This window comes from Balaenoptera borealis, assembly GCF_965194805.1.
Source record: "Balaenoptera borealis genome assembly, chromosome: 10".
In the NCBI taxonomy this organism is placed as follows: domain Eukaryota; kingdom Metazoa; phylum Chordata; class Mammalia; order Artiodactyla; family Balaenopteridae; genus Balaenoptera; species Balaenoptera borealis.
This window is the reverse complement of record NC_138874.1, coordinates 117,705,208-117,722,424: the sequence shown is the minus strand read 5'-3', so window position 1 is coordinate 117,722,424 and position 17,217 is coordinate 117,705,208. Positions and strand designations below refer to the sequence as shown.

General features: G+C 52.2%; 1 protein-coding gene across 2 annotated transcripts in view; it reads right to left on the bottom strand.

The window, feature by feature from the left end:
• KNDC1 (kinase non-catalytic C-lobe domain containing 1) overlaps window positions 1-17,217 on the bottom strand; it is a 57,364-nt gene that overhangs the window by 27,677 nt on the left and 12,470 nt on the right. For both annotated transcript variants that reach the window (XM_082408561.1, XM_082408562.1), the window contains exons 4-9: window positions 9,296-9,442; window positions 8,854-8,971; window positions 6,925-7,607; window positions 4,880-4,994; window positions 3,954-4,025; window positions 3,801-3,862 (exon numbers count right to left, since the gene is read on the bottom strand). In XM_082408561.1, the coding sequence (XP_082264687.1) occupies window positions 3,801-3,862; window positions 3,954-4,025; window positions 4,880-4,994; window positions 6,925-7,607; window positions 8,854-8,971; window positions 9,296-9,442 (1,197 nt within the window). The remainder of the gene's footprint in view (window positions 1-3,800; window positions 3,863-3,953; window positions 4,026-4,879; window positions 4,995-6,924; window positions 7,608-8,853; window positions 8,972-9,295; window positions 9,443-17,217) is intronic.

Sequence of the window (17,217 nt, the reverse complement as noted above, 5' to 3'; positions counted from 1 at the left end):
TTTAGATCTTTTTCGGTTTCTCTCATCAGAATTTTACAGTTTTCCTCATATGAATCTTATACACATTTTATTAAATTTTATACATAAGTAATTTTTTTGGTGCTAACGTAAATGGTATTTTTAAAAAATAATTAATTAATTATTTTTAAAATGGCTGTGTCTGGTCTTAGTTGTGGCATGCGGGATCTTTCATTTCTGTGCATGGGCTTCTTGCTAGTTGTGGTGTGTGGGTTTTTTCTCTCTAGTTGTGGCGTGCAGGCTCCAGGGCATGTGGGCTCTGTAGTTTGCAGCAGGCAGGCTCTAGCTGAGGCATGCGAGCTTAGTAGTTGTGGAGCGCAGGATTTGTTGCCCCGGGGTATGTGGGATCTTAGTTCCCCGACCAGGGATCGAACTTGTGTCCCCTGCGTTGGAAGGCGGATTCTTTATCACTGGACCAGCAGGGAAGTCCCTGGTATTGTATTTTTTTTTTTTACTTTTTATTATTATTTTTAAAAATTTATTTATTTATTTATTTTTGGCCGCATTGGGTCTTCGTTGCTGTGCGTGGGCTTTCTCTAGTTGCGGTGAGCGGGGGCTACTCTTCGTTGCGGTGCGTGGGCTTCTCATTGTGGTGGCTTCTCTTGTTGCAGAGCACAGGCTCTAGGTGCGTGGGCTTCAGTAGTTATAGCATGCGGGCTCAGTAGTTGTGGCACACGGGCTTAGTTGCTCCACGGCATGGGGGATCTTCCCGGACCAGGGCTCGAACCCATATCCCTGCACTGGCAGGCGGATTCTTAACCACTGCGCCACCAGGGAAGCCCTGGTATTGTATTTTTAATTTCACATTCCAATTGTTCATTGCTGGTAAACAGGAAAGCAATTGACATTTGTATTTTAATCTTCTATCTACAGTCTTGCTACAACTGCTTATTAGTTCCAGGAGATTTGTTGATTCTTTGGGATTTCCTACTTAGACAATCATGTCACCTGTGAACAAAGACAGTCTTATTTCTTCCTTCTCAATCTACATCCATTTTCTTTTCTTTTCTTGTCTTACTGCATTAGCTAGGACTTCCAATACGACGTTGAATAGGAGTGATGAGAGGGGACATTCTTGCCTTTTTCCCAATCTTAGGGGGGAAAGCATCTAGTTTCTCACCATTACTTATGCTACCTGTTGGCTTTTTTGTAGCTATTCTTGATCAAGTTGAGGAAATTTCCCTCTATTCCAAGTTTGCTGAGAGTTTTTATTATGAATGGGTGCAAATTTTGTCAAAAGCTCAGCACCTATTGTTATGATTTTTCTTCTTTAGTCCATGTGATGTATTACATTGACTTTCAATTGTTGAGTCAGCAGTCCATACATGGAATAAATGCCACTTGGCCAGTTTTAAGTTTTGATGAAGTTCAATTTATCCATTTTTCCTTTTGTGGAAACCTTAATGGATAGTGCTTTTGGTGTCACGTATACAAGCTTTTGCCTAGCCCTCCATTCCAAAGAGTTTCTTTGGTATATTTGTTTCATCAGCCTTTTGTAGTCTTTAGCGTATAAGTTCTGTACATGCTTTGTTAGATTCACATCTAAGTATTTCATTTTGGGGGGAGTGATTGTAAATGTACTGTGTTTTTAATTTTGGTGTCCACATGTTCATTGCTAGTATATAGAAATACAATTGATTTTTGAATGTTTATCTTATACCCTGTGACCTTTCAAAACTCAATTCTAAGTTCTGGGAGGCTTTTTTTGGTAGATTCTTTGGAATTCCTTGGAATTTTCTATGTCGACAGTTATGTCGTCTGCAAACAGTATTATTTCTTCCTTCCTGGCCTTTATGCTTTTTACCTGCTTTTCTTGCCTTATTGTAGTGGCTAGAACTTCCAGTACAATGTTGAATAGGGTGGTGAGAGTGGGCATCCTTGCGTTGTTCTTGATCTTAGGGGGAAAGCATTTAGTCTTTCCACTAAGTATGATGTTAACTGTACAGTTTTTTTGGTAGATGATCTTTATTAAGTTGAGGAAGTTTCTTCTATTTCTATTTTTCTGAGTTTTTTTTTTTTAATAAATGGGTGTTAAATTTTGTCAAATGCTTTTTCTGCATCAATTAATGTGATCATGGGATTTTTCTTCTTTAGCTGGTTAATATGTTGGACTACACTGATTGGTTTTCAAATACTGAACCAGCCTTATGTCCCTGGAATAACCCCCACTTGTTTATGGTGTATAATTGTTTTTATATCTTAGTGAATTCTATTTGCATATATTTTGTTAAGGATTTTTGCCTTTATATTCATGAGGGATATTGACCTATATACATATTTTTTGTACTATCTTTATCTGGTTTTGGTATCAGGGTAATATTAGGCTTCATCAAATGGATTGGGAAGTGTTCACTTCTGTTTTCTGGAAAAGACTGTGTAGAATTGGTATTAATTCTTCTTTAAACATTTGGTATACCACCCCAGTGAAAACATCTTGGCCTAGAGGTTTATTTTTGAGAGTTTAAAAATTACAAATTCAATCTCCTCAACAGTTATGGAGCTATTCAAAGGTCTGTTTCATCTTGGGTGAGTTGTAGTCTATGTTTTTTGAAGATTTGGCCCATTTCATCTAAGTCATTGAATTGTGTGCAGGGAGTTGTTTGTGGTTTTCCATTATCCTTTTGATGTCTGCAGGGTCCGCAGGGATGTCCCCTGAGTCATTCCTGACACTGGTAATTGGTGTCTTCCTTCTTTTTGCTTTGTCAGTTTTGCTAGAAGTTTGTTAATATTACTGGTCTCTTCCAAGAACCAGCCCTTCATTTCATTGGTTTTCTCTACTGTTTTTCTGTTTTCATTTCATTGAGTCCTGCTCTCAGCTTCACTGCTTCCTTCTTTCTGCTTTGGGTCTATTTCACTCTTCTTTTCCTTGGTTCTTGAGGTGGGTGCTTAGATTACTGAGTTGAGACTTTACCTCTTTTTTAGTTTTCAGCATACGAGTCCTGTACATGCTTTGTTAGACTTACATCTAAGTATTTCATTTTTAGTGATTTTGTTTTTTTTGAGGGGAGGTTGCCTTGTCACTGCTGGGTGATGGTGAAAGTCCCAACTCTTCCTGAGGCCTCCTCTGACTGACACTCCCACCCCGGGAGGGGCACGTCTCACTGATGGGCAGGGGTCCTCGTCACAGGCTGGATGCTCAGCCTTTTCCAACAGCACCTGGCCTGGGTGGGCCGCCCTCCCTTTGTCCTGGTGCTCCGGCTCCAGCATGCGGGCTTCCACTGGGCTTCTGCTGTGTCCGCTGGTGTTTCCCAGATGTGCTTCCTCATCCTTCACGTGTGAGGCAGGAAGGACACCCGGGACTCTTAGGACCGTTGCTCCCCGGGCCCAGGGCCCTGGCCTTCCTGTCCTCAGACGCCAGCTTTCAGAACGGCGTGCTTTGTTGGGGGGCAGGGAACTTACGTCTCCCCCACGTCCCCGAAAGCAGAAGTTCTACCTTGGTTCTGAATATAATTTACCTGATTTTAAGTCTGTACAATTGAAGCTGTGTTTGACAAGCATCTGGCACACATCCCTGAAAGTTCAGCCGTGGGGTCTTGTGAGCGCTGCCTGGAGCTGAAGTCCAGGCTCAGATGTCACCCCTGTCACCCTCCGGGAGGCCCCTGCAGAGCCGGGCTCTGGACGCAGGGGCTGCGTTGGGGGGGGTTGCCTTGACTCCGCTGAGTCCTGATGCTGGGCCCATCCTCTCCCCACCCCCTCCCCCTCTCACGCTCTCTGGACGGAGGGCGTGGGCACCACGGAGGGGGGTAGGGGGCCACGGGAAGGGGTGGGGAGGGCCCAGGTACCTTTTCAGTCATCAGCTTTTGCTCTGCGACCTCGGGAGCCAGAAAGAACGAGTTGTAAGCACCTGAGAGAGAAAACCCCAAACCCACTGAGCTTTCCTTCAGCCTTGGCTGTTGGAACCAGAGCGCAGCCCCCGGGGGGACCCACTTACGCACCGCTGGCGGGAGGTGGCCCGAAAAGCACAGCTCCATCCTCGGCCACCAGCACGGAGTCCAGACACAGGTAGGCTGCAAGGGAAGGCGAGGGTCAGGGCGGCTGTAGACTCACTGGGGGACCTGGTCCCCCTCAGGGCCGGCAGAGCCACGGTCGTGGGGCAGCCCCCTCTCTCAGCCACCCCACGGGCTCCCAAGCCACCCAGGGAGTGCGGGGACGCCGGGGCCCTTGCTGGACACAGCACAGGGGCCAATTGCTGGCTCCCTTTCCCAGGTGCCTGGGCGACAGGCCACGGAAGGGCCATTTCAGCCAGCCCCGCCACCCCCGGACCAGCCTCCCAGCTGCCTGGGGCACAGGAGCTGCGGGGAGAGGAGGGGGACAGAGGGACGTGACCCACCCGCCGAGCGCGGCCCTGGGAGGGGTCCCGGGGGAGGCTGGGTGCCAGCGTTTGTACCCACAGGCCTGAGGCTCACAGGACCCGAGGGAGGCCAGAGAGCAGCGCCCCTGCCCTGGTAGAACCACCGTGGGGCCAGAGACCAGTCACTCTGCCTGGTAGGGCTGAGCTTCAGGGGCCACAAACCAGTCTAACGTCCGAGGACCACCCCCCCCCCCCCGCCCCAGCCAATCTTCGTCTCCTTGGGGACAGCGTCGCCCCTGCTGAGAGGGTGTGGGCCAGGGCCCCCGCACAGCTCCTGCCCCTCCTCAGCAGGAGGAGGCCCACGTTTTAAGCTGCCCTCTGACCCCCTTGGTCCTGAGACCAGAGTGGATACCCCCAGGCCGCCCCCGGCTCACAGGGTGGACACTGCCACCCGGCCCCAGGCTGTCCACACAGCCTGCACAGGCGACAGAGGCCCCGTGTGGCCCTGGGTCCTGGCCCGGACATGCTGGGGGTCGGCGGGCTGGACGAGGACCCATGGGAGGGCGTCACCTGGGTGCTGGCCGTGCGTCCGCAGGGTGCTGAGGCAGGCGTGGGACAGAGCCCAGAGCTCGTACTCCTTGAAGGGCCGGCCCAGCTTAGACAGGAGGTCCTGCAGGGAGACGCCCTGGGGGGGCGGGGGGAGGAGCCACATTCAGTGTGTGGGCACCTCAGAGGGATGCACGGAGGAAGGCGACAGGGCAAGGACCACCTCAGACACGCGGGGTCTGCCCCACGCCGCGCACTCCTGGCAGGACGGGCTGGGAGAGTCCCCACGTCAGCACTGCAGGCGCTGGGGGTGCACGCGGAGAATCCAGCACCTGTGCACGGCCGGTGGGAGCGTAAAACGGTGCAACGACGTGGAAAACAGCACAGAGGCTCCTCAAAGAATCAGACGCAGGATTACCACCTGACCCAGCAATTCCACTTAAAAGCAGGGTCTTGAAGACGCATTTGCACACCCATGTTCACAGCAGCATGATTCACGAGCGCTAACACGTGGAAGCAACCCAAGTGCCATCGGTGGATGGATGGATAAGCATTACGTGGTCCATCCATACGATGGATGTTATTCAGCCTTAAAAAGGAAGGGAATTCTGACACAGCTACAACACAGATGAAGCCTGAGGACACTCTGGTCAGTGAGATAAGCTAGTCACAAAGGGACAAACACTGTATGATTCCTCTTATATCAAAGACTGAGAGTAGTCACACCCATAGAGACAGAAAGTAGATTAGAGGTTATCAGGGCCGGGGGGAGGGGATGGGGTGTTTAATGGGGACATAGTTTCAGTCTGGGATGTTGAGAAAGTTCCAGGAATGGATAATGGTCATGGTTGCACAACAGTGTGAATGTACCTAATGCCACTGTCCTGTACACTTGAAATGGTTAAGATGGTAAATTTTATGTTATGGGTCCCCCTTCCCTCGCACCGCACCACCCCCGCCCCCCCGCCATTAAAGTCCCAGAGTCAGAAGAATGAGTTCAGCTGGAAGGGAGTTCTCTGCTTTGCGGCCACGGGAAGAGCTGGGAGTACAACCACCCGCTTGGACACAGAAGTGCTTGTTCAGAGGAAGGTTCCAGAGGCAGTGTCTTCACCCCTCCTGGACCCCCCTCCGCGCCCAGGGTGTAGCTGTCTCGGTCCTGAGACTTCCCTCCCTGCCTCATCCAGCCTGTGCCTGGCCAGCGGCCCAGGTTCTGGGGCACAGGGCCCCCCAAGCCTCCTGCTACATGTGGGGTTGGAGCAGCCAGCTTTGCACCCAGGACATGCTCTCCAGAGGAGATCTGGGTCCCTGACTCTGGACCAGCCCTGACACCTGACGGCTTGTGACCTGTGTGGGGGCCGAGGTCTGGTGGGCCCTGATCCCTTGAGCCTTTGGGGCAGGGAAGCCTGGTGGTTAAGACCATGGCTGGGCTCCCAATCAGCTGTGCCCTTCAGCGACCGCCCACCCTCCTCACGGTGGCCCCAAGCCTCAGTTTACCCATCCGGGAGGTGGGCTGTCTGTGAGGCTGGTGGGCATTTGAAGGCGAGCAGAGCCCTGGGCTCAGGCCTGAGGTTTTCACCTCGGTGCCTGGGCGCTCTGTGTACACGAGTGTGGTCGTGTGGGTGGACATGGGGAGGCCAGTGGAGATGGTGTGGGCTGAGCGGACAGCACGTGGGCATCGAGCACGTGTCAGCGCGCTGGGGTCTCCAGGATGGACTTTCATTTTAAAGTAACCATATTTTTCAAGTAAATTACCCTCAGGTGCTTGCTTATCAGGATATGAATAAAAATGTAACTCAGAGTCTGCCCTCCCCTTTGACCTCTGGGTCAGCAAAGCATGGTGGGAATGAAGCTGGTGGAGTCGGCACTGCCCCACAGACGCACGTGTGTTGGGGCCACCCAACACCAGGGGACTTCGTCCCAAGACGCTCACAGGGACCCACCTTAGGGGAGCGACTTACTTCTTACTCAAGAACCCAAGCCTGTGGAGGGCGCGCGTGCGTGGGTGCATGTGCATGCGGGTGCGTGTGCACGCAGGTCCCTCCCGGGCCCCGCGGGACACGGTCACCCACCTGCTCCAGGGCTGCTCCGCCCGGCTCCCCGGCTCTGTCCGCAGTCCCGTCATCAGGCTCGGGAGCCCCTGGGTCTCTGCCGGCATCGCGAGGGCCCTTGGAACCGGGCGGGGGGCTTTCCTCCGCGGGGCCCCGGCCACGCGCCCCCCTGTCCCCGCCGCGCCGGAGCTCGGCGTCTCGCTCCGGCCACAGACTGGATTCGGGCTGTGCCTGGAAGCTGGTAAGGCCATTTTTCCCCTCCGGAAAGGGCTTCCTGGGGTCTGGAGGGAAGAATTCTGGTGCCGGCGGCTGGGTTTTCGTGCTGGTCAGCGACAGGCAGAGGGCGCCGGCCTCGGGGCCGCAGGGCGGCAGCCGGGGCAGCGTCTGCACCTTCCTCAGGCAGCTCCTCTCCAGGAAGCCTCTGTCCGGGTCCCCCAGGGGCCGCTGGGCGTCCAGGAGGAGGCAGGCCAGCCTCTCGGGAACCAGCCCCTCCTGGCCCGGGCTTTCTCCGTTTTTCACAGGGGCTGACAGCAGAGCCTTGGAGGGCGGGGTCCCCGGGTGCTCCAGGCCTTCTCCGGCAGGGCTCGGGGGCCGGCTCTCCAGGGCAGGCAGGGCCGCTGGGTCCGCGGAGCGGTCCCCTGCCTGCCTCTTGGGCCCCACGCTTTTTGGAGCCAGTCTCTCCCTCCAGGTGATCTCACTGACATCTGCGCAAAAGCAAGACGTGATTACAGCCGAGGGCCACGGCCAGGATGGGCCTCCCGCTGCAATCCCCGCGCTCACGGCCACCAAGGCACCCACTCCTGCAGGACCCCTGGACCCCACCCATCACAGAGAGCACGGGGCCTCCCAGGCCCCCCAGCCCTTCCCTCAGGACTGGCCCAGAAACGTCCTCATCTGCTTCCTTAATCACACCATCTTGGCTAAGTAACGAGTCTCCGAAGGCTCCCCGTGCCCCCGCCGCCCAGCCCAGGATGAGCTTCCCGAAGGGTTTCCTAAGGCCTAATTAGCTCATCCAAAGAGCACATCGTTTTGCTATTACAATTACACAAGTGATACTCCCCAAAGGAATAAATTAAATCTGGCAGCAGCCCCAGCTCGTCCTGACGTACAATCTTCCACACACACGTGTCTGTGTGAACCCCTCTAGAGACACACGCCCTCCCCTCCCCGTGGCCTGCAGCCCCCTCGACGGAGCCTCTCTCAGTGTTAACGCCCTCCCTGATGTTAGAGCCGCCAGCGGGCCTGGTGCTGCAGTGTCACAAATGCCAACTTGGTGGGAAATGCCGCTCGCTTGGCTGGGGGAGGGGCCCTGCCGCCCCCAGAGGCTCCACACCTCCCCTCAGGACCCTCCAGGCTCCCTGCTGCGAGCACAGCGCAGAGCAGACGCTGGCATTTGTTCAAAGTGCCACCCGAGATTATGCCTTGTGAGCCATGAAAATCCAGATGCTTCAGCAACAGCTTGTGTGGCCGGGAAGTAAGTGGCCACCAGACAGGCGGTGCTGCGTCCATGTCCCCAGTGTCCCCAACGCCCACAGAAGAGGACAGAGGTGACCAGTCCTGAGGGCAGGCACTTCCCACATGACCTGCCTCTCACCTCCAACTGTGGGTCAGAGCGGGTGAGTGTGTGCACGTGTGCAGACGTGTTTGTGCGTGTGGGAAACTGTGGGCGTGTGCTGCGTGTGCACGGGGGTGTGCTTGCTGTGTGAGTTAATAGTCTAAATAGGTGTGTCCGAGTTTGCACATGCGTGTATGTTTCCATGTGTGCTGTGGGAGCACATGTGACCTGTCTGCATCCGCGTGCATGTCAGCGTGGGTGGCCTGCACGGTGAGTACGCCGGCGCGAACGTGTGTGTATGTGAGCGTGGTAATGCTTGTGCACACCCATGTGTGCATGCGTGAGGGCGTGCACATGCCTGGGCGCGTGTGCGGCTCGCCCACCTGTGCGCTTACCTTGAAACGCCGCGAAGGACTCGATGGAAAGCACCCTCCTCCCGGCGGCCGAGAGGCTCTGGCACAGGCGGCAGGAGGACGCGAGCTGCATCTTCTCCTCGCACAGCGCGATGATGTTCTGTGACCGGGGCCAGCGCTCAGCCCCGCCCCCCGGCCCCCGCCGCCCCCCCCACCGCTCTAGGCGCCGGGATCGCGAAGCGGGGCGTCCTGGGCTTGGTGATCCCCGCGGGGCAGAATCTGCTTCGTGAAACCAGCAGATTCTGTCCTGCCCGTGACAGTCATAATGCACGCCGTTCGTCACAAAAATGTAAAGAAGTCGGGAGCCCGGGGGACCGGCGGGTGGGGGCCCGCGTGTGCGTGCCGGCTGTGCGTGCACGCTGGCCGGGGGCGCGTGGGGCTCCGGGCCGCGCCTGCGGGAAGCGGGGGCTGCCTTCGCGCTTACCTGCAGGTCGGGCCTGTCCCCGGGGTCCTCGGCCTGCATCTGGCCCAGCAGCGCTTCCAGCTCCCGGCTCAGCCTGGGCTGGGGCTCGGGCTCTGTCACATAGTCGAGGGCTGCCTTCAGCGTGGCCCCCAGGGAGTAGATGTGAGCCTGCGGCGGCACCAGAGAGCCGGCTGGGCGCGGGGCAGGGCCTCGCAGCCTCCCGGGGCGGCATGTCCCCAGGCGGCCGCCGCCCCTCGGGGCCAGGAGCACCTGCTCCTTACAGGGCCGCCTCCCCTGCCCGCAGCGCGGCGATCCCCGCGGCCCCGAGCCGCCCCCGTGCTCTCGGGCCTGCGGTCTGTGCCAGCCCCGCCGCACCAGCCCCAGCCCACCTCCCCGGCACAGGCCCTCGCCTGGCGCCTGCCCTGTCTTCAAAGGGCCAGCCTTTTCTTTTTCAGGTGTATGCTTCAAAAACCGATTTGAGGAGGAGGAAAGGCAGGTTTCTTGCAGTCTGGAAGTCAGGGTTTTCCCTTGTGTGCGTGGGGCTCTTCTCCCCATGCCCGCTGGGACAGGCTCACAGGGAAGGCCTCGGCCCCCGGGTCCTGCCGATCCCCGTGGCCAGGTGTCCTCCAGCACCACCTGGCCTTCTCGCCTCGTCCCAGGACCGCGCACGTGGGGCCTCATCATCCCCGCTTCACTGCCAGGACGCTGATACCAGAGAGGTTCAGGAACCTGCCCGGGGCCACACAGCCGGGCCAGGAGGAGCTGTGAGGGCCCTGGGCCGTGTGGCTCCAGAGAGGTGGGTCACACAGCTCAGGAGTAGAGGCCGGGCCCCCAGAGGCCGGCTCTCCCCACCTCCCTGCCCCAGTGCTCCCCCCACCCCAACCAGTGAGTCCCCCACCTCCAGCCCTGGGCCCACGCCGGTCCGGGGTCAACTCCTAGCCAGGGCCAGACTCAGCATGGCTGAGTGGTGGGGTCCTGGCCCTCTCCCTGGGCAGCCTCGTGACCCGTCAGGGATGTCTTGCCTGGCCTCCTCACATGACCCTCAGACCCCACCTTCCCGGTCTGTGGGGAGGTCTGGGACCACCGGCTCTTGCTGCTGTTCTCGGGCTGTCTGGTTTCCACTGGCCGCCTGGCTGAGACGTGCCCTCCTGACCCACCTCCCTGCCAGCGTCTCTCTCAGGAGCTGGGCACGTGGGGGTCCACCCCTCGCCACTCAGGGCAGTTCCTGCGTTTTGCTGTTGTGACCAGTGCTGCAGTGGCCGTCCTCATGGGGACGTCTTTGTGCACCCACAGTATGTCCAGGAAGGCTCAGGCCCCGCGAGTGGGGGACCAACCTGGGCGACGTCCGTTCCGTCTGCAGTTTTTGGAGCTGCTGAGGAGCTCCACTCGTGAGTGACCGGCCCAGCCATGTGCGTGTGTGTCTGTGTGTGTGTCTGTGCGCGTGGGGGGGGGGTCGTCAAACCCCTCCCCCTTCCAGCTCGCGGCCTCTGCAGCTTCCCCAAGCTCAGTGTCTCGTGCTAACCTGCATTTCTGTGACCGTGAACGAGACCAAGCATCTGTTCATCTCTATTCGCTGTTTTAAATTTTCCTCTTTCTGCCCATTCATGGACTTTGCTAATTTGTCTGCCGAGCTGTTGCCTGTTTTGAGTGCACCCGTGGCACATGAAGGGGCTGATCCCTGGTCTGTGTGTCACACGTATGTTCTGTCACTTATGTTTCAACTTCTTCATGTGTCTTTTGACATTCAAAAATTCTAATGTTTAATTTGTGAAATTGGATCATTTTTTTATTGGCTTCTTAAGAGGACCTTCCCTAGCCCAAGACAATAAAAACAGCTTACTTCTGCTTTTTCCAATACTTTTATAATTTTAAAGCATCTAGCTCTAATCCCTGTGGGTTGTATCTTTGAGCTGGCGCGCTGCAGGGATCCAGTTTTGTCTCCTTCCTGATGGAGAGCCACCTCCACCTCCCACACTGTTAAAGAAGAGCCCACCCTCTGTCTGCCCTGAACCCTCGTCCTGCTGCCCTCAGCTCTCCAGGGCTCCAGGCTCTGGCTGGCCTCCCCTCCTCTCACTCTGTGTCTCTCCCTCTGTCCAGACTATGCTACTGTGCTATTTTAATTATGGTAGCTTCAGAGTGCATTTTCTTTCTTTCTTTCTTTCTTTTTTTTTTTTGCTCAGCCATGTGGCTTGTGGGATCTTAGTTCCCCAACTTGGGATCGAAGTGAAAGCGCCAAGTCCTAACCACTGGATTGCCAGGGAATTCCCCAGAGTGCATTTTCATACCTGGTGGACAAATTGCCCTCCATTTTTTCCCCAAAAATGTTTGATTATTTTCACATTTTTCAGGTTTAAAAAAATATATTCCCCCATTCCCATTTAAAAAAAAAACCCCAAAACATTGGAATTTTATTGTAACAGCACTGACGTTGCAGAATTTGGGAAGGACCAACATCATACAAGATGAAATACTTGGATGTCAGCAAGATGGCTGTCCCTAGACTGTATCCCCCTCAACAACAATTTGGCATCCATCTGTGGACAAAATTTCCTTTGTGGGAGCTGTGGGATCCAGCAACATATACCAAGGGACCTGGCAGGAGTCTTGCCCAGCTGTGTGTCAGGTGAGAGGCAGACAAACCTCTGTCCTGGTTGTGGGCCCTTTAGCTAGCCTAACTAGGGAAAAAAAGAGAGGACTCAAATAAATAAAATCAGGAATGAGGGACGAGACATTACACCTGATACCACAGAAACACAAAGGATCATAAGAGACCACTATTTATATGCCAACAAATTGGATAGCCTAGAAGAAAATGGATGAATTCCTAGAAACCTACAACCTACCAAGACTGAATCACGAAGAAATAATCTGAACAAACTATTACTAGTAAGGAGATCGAATCAGTAATCAAAAACCTCCCAACAAAGAAAAGCCCAGGACTAGATGATTTCACTGGTGAATTCTAATAACATGTATTTAAAGAATTAATACCAATCCTTCTCAAATTCTTCCAAAAAATTGAAGAAGAGGGAACACTCCCAAACTCATTTTATGAGGCCAGCATTACCCTGACATCAAAGCCAGATAAGAACAGTGCAAGAAAACTATAGACCAATATCCCTGATGAATATAGATATAAAAATCCTCAACAAAATATTAGCAAACTAAATTCAAAAGTACATTAAAAGGATCATATACCATGGTCAAGGGGGATTTGTCCCTAAGATGCAAAAATGGGTCAATATACACAAATCAGTAAATGTGAGTCACCATATTAATAGAATAAAACATAAAAATCATATGATCATCTCAATAGAAGCAGAAAAAAGCATTTGGCAAAATTCAGCATCCTTTCATGGTAAAAACTCTCAATGAACTGGGTATAGAAGGGATGTACCTCAACATAACAAAGGCCACATATTACAAGCTCACAGTTAACATCATACTCAATGGTGAAAGGTTGAAATCTTTTCCTTTAAGTTCAGAACAAGACAAGGATGCCCACTCTCATCATTCCTTTCCAACACACTGGAAGTTCTAGCCAGAGCAATTAGGCAAGAAAAAGAAATAGAAGGCAACCAAACTAGAAGGGAAGAAATAAAATTGTCTCTATTTGCACATGATATGATCTTATATATAGAAAATCTTAGATGCCACCAAAAATCTTTTAGTAACAACAAATTCAGTAAAATTTCAGGATACAAAATCAGCATGCATAAATCAGTTACATCTCTATACACTAACAATGAAATATCTAAAAAAGAAATAAAGAAAATAATCACACTCACAATAGCATCAAAAACAATAGAATATTTAGAAAAAACAATAAAATATTTAGGAATAAATATAACCAAGCAGGTGAAAAATCTGTACATTGCAAAGAATAAGACTTTGATGAAAGAAGTTGAAGACCCAAATAAATGGAATGATATCCTGTGTTCATGGATCAGAAGAATTAATATTGTTAAAATGTCCATCTATCCAAAGCCATCTATAGACTGAATGCAATTTCTATCAATATTCCTATGGCATTTTCATAGAAATAGAAAAAAAAACCCCAAAAGTTTGCATGGAACCACAAAAGACTGCAAATAGCCAAAGCAATCCTGAGAAAGAGCAAAGATGGAGGCATCACACTTCCTGGTGTGTGTATTACACAGCTCTAGTAATCAAACCAGTATGGTATTGGCATAAAAACCATCACATGGAACAGAATAGAGAGCCCAGAAATAAAACCACGCAAATACAGTCAACTAGTATTTGACAAGGGAGCAAAGAACCCTTACTGGGAAAGGGCAGTCTCTACAATAAGTGATATTGGGAAAACTGGACAGCCACATGCAAAAGAATGAAACTGGACCTGTATCTTACACCGCACACAAAAACTAACTCATAATGGATTAAAGAATTAAACATAAGACCTGAAAACCACAGAAATCATAGAAGAAAACATGGAAAGCTCCCTGACATTGGTCTTGGCAATGATTTTTTTGGACATAACACCACAAGCACAAGCACCAAAAGAAAAAACAAATAAATGGAACTACATCAAACTAAAAAGCTTCTGCATAGCAAAAGAAACAATTAACAACATGAAAAGGCAACCTATGGGAGAAAATATTTGCAAACCATTTACCTCATAGGGGGTTGATATCCGAAGTAGATAAAGAACTCACACAACTCAAGAGCAACAAAATAATCTGATTAAAAAATGGGCAGAAAGAGATTTCCCTGGTGGCCCAGTGGCTAAGACTCCATGCTCCCAATGGTCAGGGAACTAGATCCTACGTGCCGCAACTAAGAGTTAGCATGCCACAACTAAAAGATCCCGTATGCTGCAACTAAAGATCCTGCATGCCGCAACTAAGACCCGGCACAGCCAAATAAATAAATAAATAAATAAATAAATAAATAAATAAATAATTTTTTTAAAAAAGATGCTATTTAAAAAAAATGGGCAGAGAAACTGAATAGACATTTTCCCAGGAAGACATACAAATAACTAACTGGTACATGAAAAGATGCTCAACATCACTAATCATCAGGGAGATGTAAATCAAAATCAAAATGAGATATCATCTCACACCTGTTAGAATGGTTGTTATCAAAAAGACAAGAGATAACAAGTGTTGGTGAGAATGTGGAGAAAAGGGGACCCTTGTGCACTGTTGATGGGAATGTAAATTGTTGCAGTCACTGTGGAAAACAACGTGGAGGTTCCTCAAAAAATTAAAAATAGAACCTCCATATGATCCAGCAATCCCACTTCTGTGTGTATATCGAAAGGAAATGAAATCAGGCTCTCGAAGAGCTATCTGCACCCCCATGTTCACTGCAGCATTATTCACAAAAGCCAAGACATGGAAACAATCTAAGTGTCTTTGGGTGAATGGATAAAGAAAATGTGGTCTATATACACAATGGAATATTATTCTGCCACAGGAAAGAAGGATGGTCGTTGAGGGCATTATGCTAAGTGAAACAAGTCAGACAGAGAAAGACATACTGTATGATCTCACATGTAGAATCTAAAAAACTGAACTCATAGAAACAGAGAGTAGAATGGAGGTTGCCAGGGGCCTGTGGGCGGCGGGGAATGAGGAGACACTGGTCGAAGGGCACAAACTTCCAGTTATAAGATGAACAGGTTCTTGGCGTCTAATGCACAGCATGGTGGCTACAGTCAACAATACTGTGCTGTATACTTCAGAGTTCCTAAGAGAGTAGACCTTAAATGTTCTCACCACCAAAAAGAAACGGTAATTAGTGGCGGAGGTGTTAGGTGTTAACTAACCCTACGGGGAAATAGTTTTGAAGTATGTTAAGTATATCGAGTCATTAGGCCGTAGGCCTTGAACTTACACAACATTAAATGTCAGCTTTGTTGCAGTAAAGCTGGAAAACATATTTCGTGTAGGGACAGGGTCCGTGTCCTCATTTTCTCGTGCCTTGTTTTTTCACCTTTAGAAAAGTGGTTTGCTGTGCACTTTCAGCTCTTCCTGCCGTGTTCACTCCCGGACTTTCTGTGCTCATGGCTGTTACAAGTGGGACTTTTTCCATTCCCTCTTGAACTGGTAACTACCAACACAAAGGAAAGCTACGTACTGTGGGGGATGTATCTTGCCTTCCGCTGACCTCTGCAGTCTTTTATTCTATCACTTTCCACTGAAGCCCCTGAGCTCTCAGGCCCACAACCTCGTCACCTACAGACAACGCCAGCCTGCTGAGGAGGGTGTCCAGCTGCCCGCTCGGGGCCCTGTGAACACGGCTGGTGCCCACCCTGACGGCCCGGAGCCTGTCCGCTCTCCCTGTGCATGAGGCCGGGCCTCCTCTCACGGGAGACACTGGCACCCCCGCCCTGGTCCCCACCTCACACGCTGACCTCGCCCTCCGCACCCAGGGCCTCCGCCTGGGTCCCCGCAGAGCCAGCACCCAGGGCTTCCTGAAGGGGCCAAACGTAGGTCAAGCTGCTGCACAGACTCAGGCAGACGCCTTGGTTTGGGAGCCCTGCTGGGTGCTGGGGGTGGAAGGAAAGGCAGACCCTACGAGCCCCGACCTGCAGGCCAGGCCGCAGCAGTGAGGCCCCCAGCAAGTCACAGCCCCGAGGGTGAAACCTGGCTCTGCACCAGGGTATCTGCTCCTGCCCTCCACACCCTGTTGTCCCCTCCAGGGACACTGGTACCCGTCTACCCTCCCACACATGCATCCATCCATCCATCTGTCCACCCCCTCTCCATCCGCCACCCACATTTATTTTTCCTCCCTCCCTCCCTTCTTCCTACTTTTCTTTGTATCCGTATCTGTATCTTTCTGTTTCTGTCTACCTTCATCCATCCATCCATCTCTTTTAGTCTGAAAATAACTCAGCAAACAAACTTCTCATCGGCTGTCAGATGACACTGTCCACTACACACTGGCCAACACCAGCGTCTTTGGCCCTCGAGATCTTTCCACCTCTAATTCCTGTCTTGGAAGCCCCCCTAGTGGTGATCCTGCGAACCCTACTCGCATCAAGTCCGTCCCCCTGTGGACCACGGCCCATGAGGCAGGATCCCACCTGCTCTGCTGCCATCTGAGCACAGAGCGGGGACCCCAGGATCATGGGCGGTGCCAACACCGGGATCGGGGCACCGGCGCCCACGCTGACACAGGTGTGAGGCGAGAAGGACCTGCTTGCCCCATGGGAGGAGCAACAGGGAAAGTCACCAACCACCCGCTGGGAATTACGGCGACTCAGAGAAGAAAACTTGTCATGATAGGAAGATTCCGGGGACAGGAAGCCTTGAAAAGGAAGGGGGAGCCCCTTCCTTCCCGCTAGGGACAGTCTCTCCCTTCCCCGAGCGTGGCCCGCATCACTCCCCCCTCCCTGTCGTGGGCCTGCCTGACCCTACACCCTGCAGCAGGCGGGGTCCCTGCCCCGGGAAAGCCCCTCCACCCAGGGAGCTCTGCCACTTGGAGAGCGGATGGCGGCTCCCTTCCGTTGCTGGGCTCGCTTTCTCTGCAAAGGGAGGGGTACGGCGCCGTCTACACCTCAGAGTACGGAGCAGACAACTCGGCAAAAAAGGAAAAGCGACAAAGCGACAGAAGACCCGAATGGCCCAACGCGCGGGGAGGGACCTGTGGCTCTGCCTTTCACCTGAACACTTAGAGGCCATTGCAGGGTTATTAATTGGCCTAATTTCAATACTGTTGTGTCCCAAGGATCAGGGAGGCCAAGGAGAGGGACCGGGAAGGGCGGTCAGTGGAGAAGTCAGAACACACGCCGCATCTGTCAGTGAACTGTGCCGGGGGACAATTACGATAGCAATGGTAAAGATCACTGATCACAGATAACCATAACGAATCTAATAACAGTAATTATAAAGCTTGAAATATTGTGAAAATTCCCAAAATATGACAGAGATACACAAAGTGAACAAATGCAGCTGGGAAAAATAGTACCG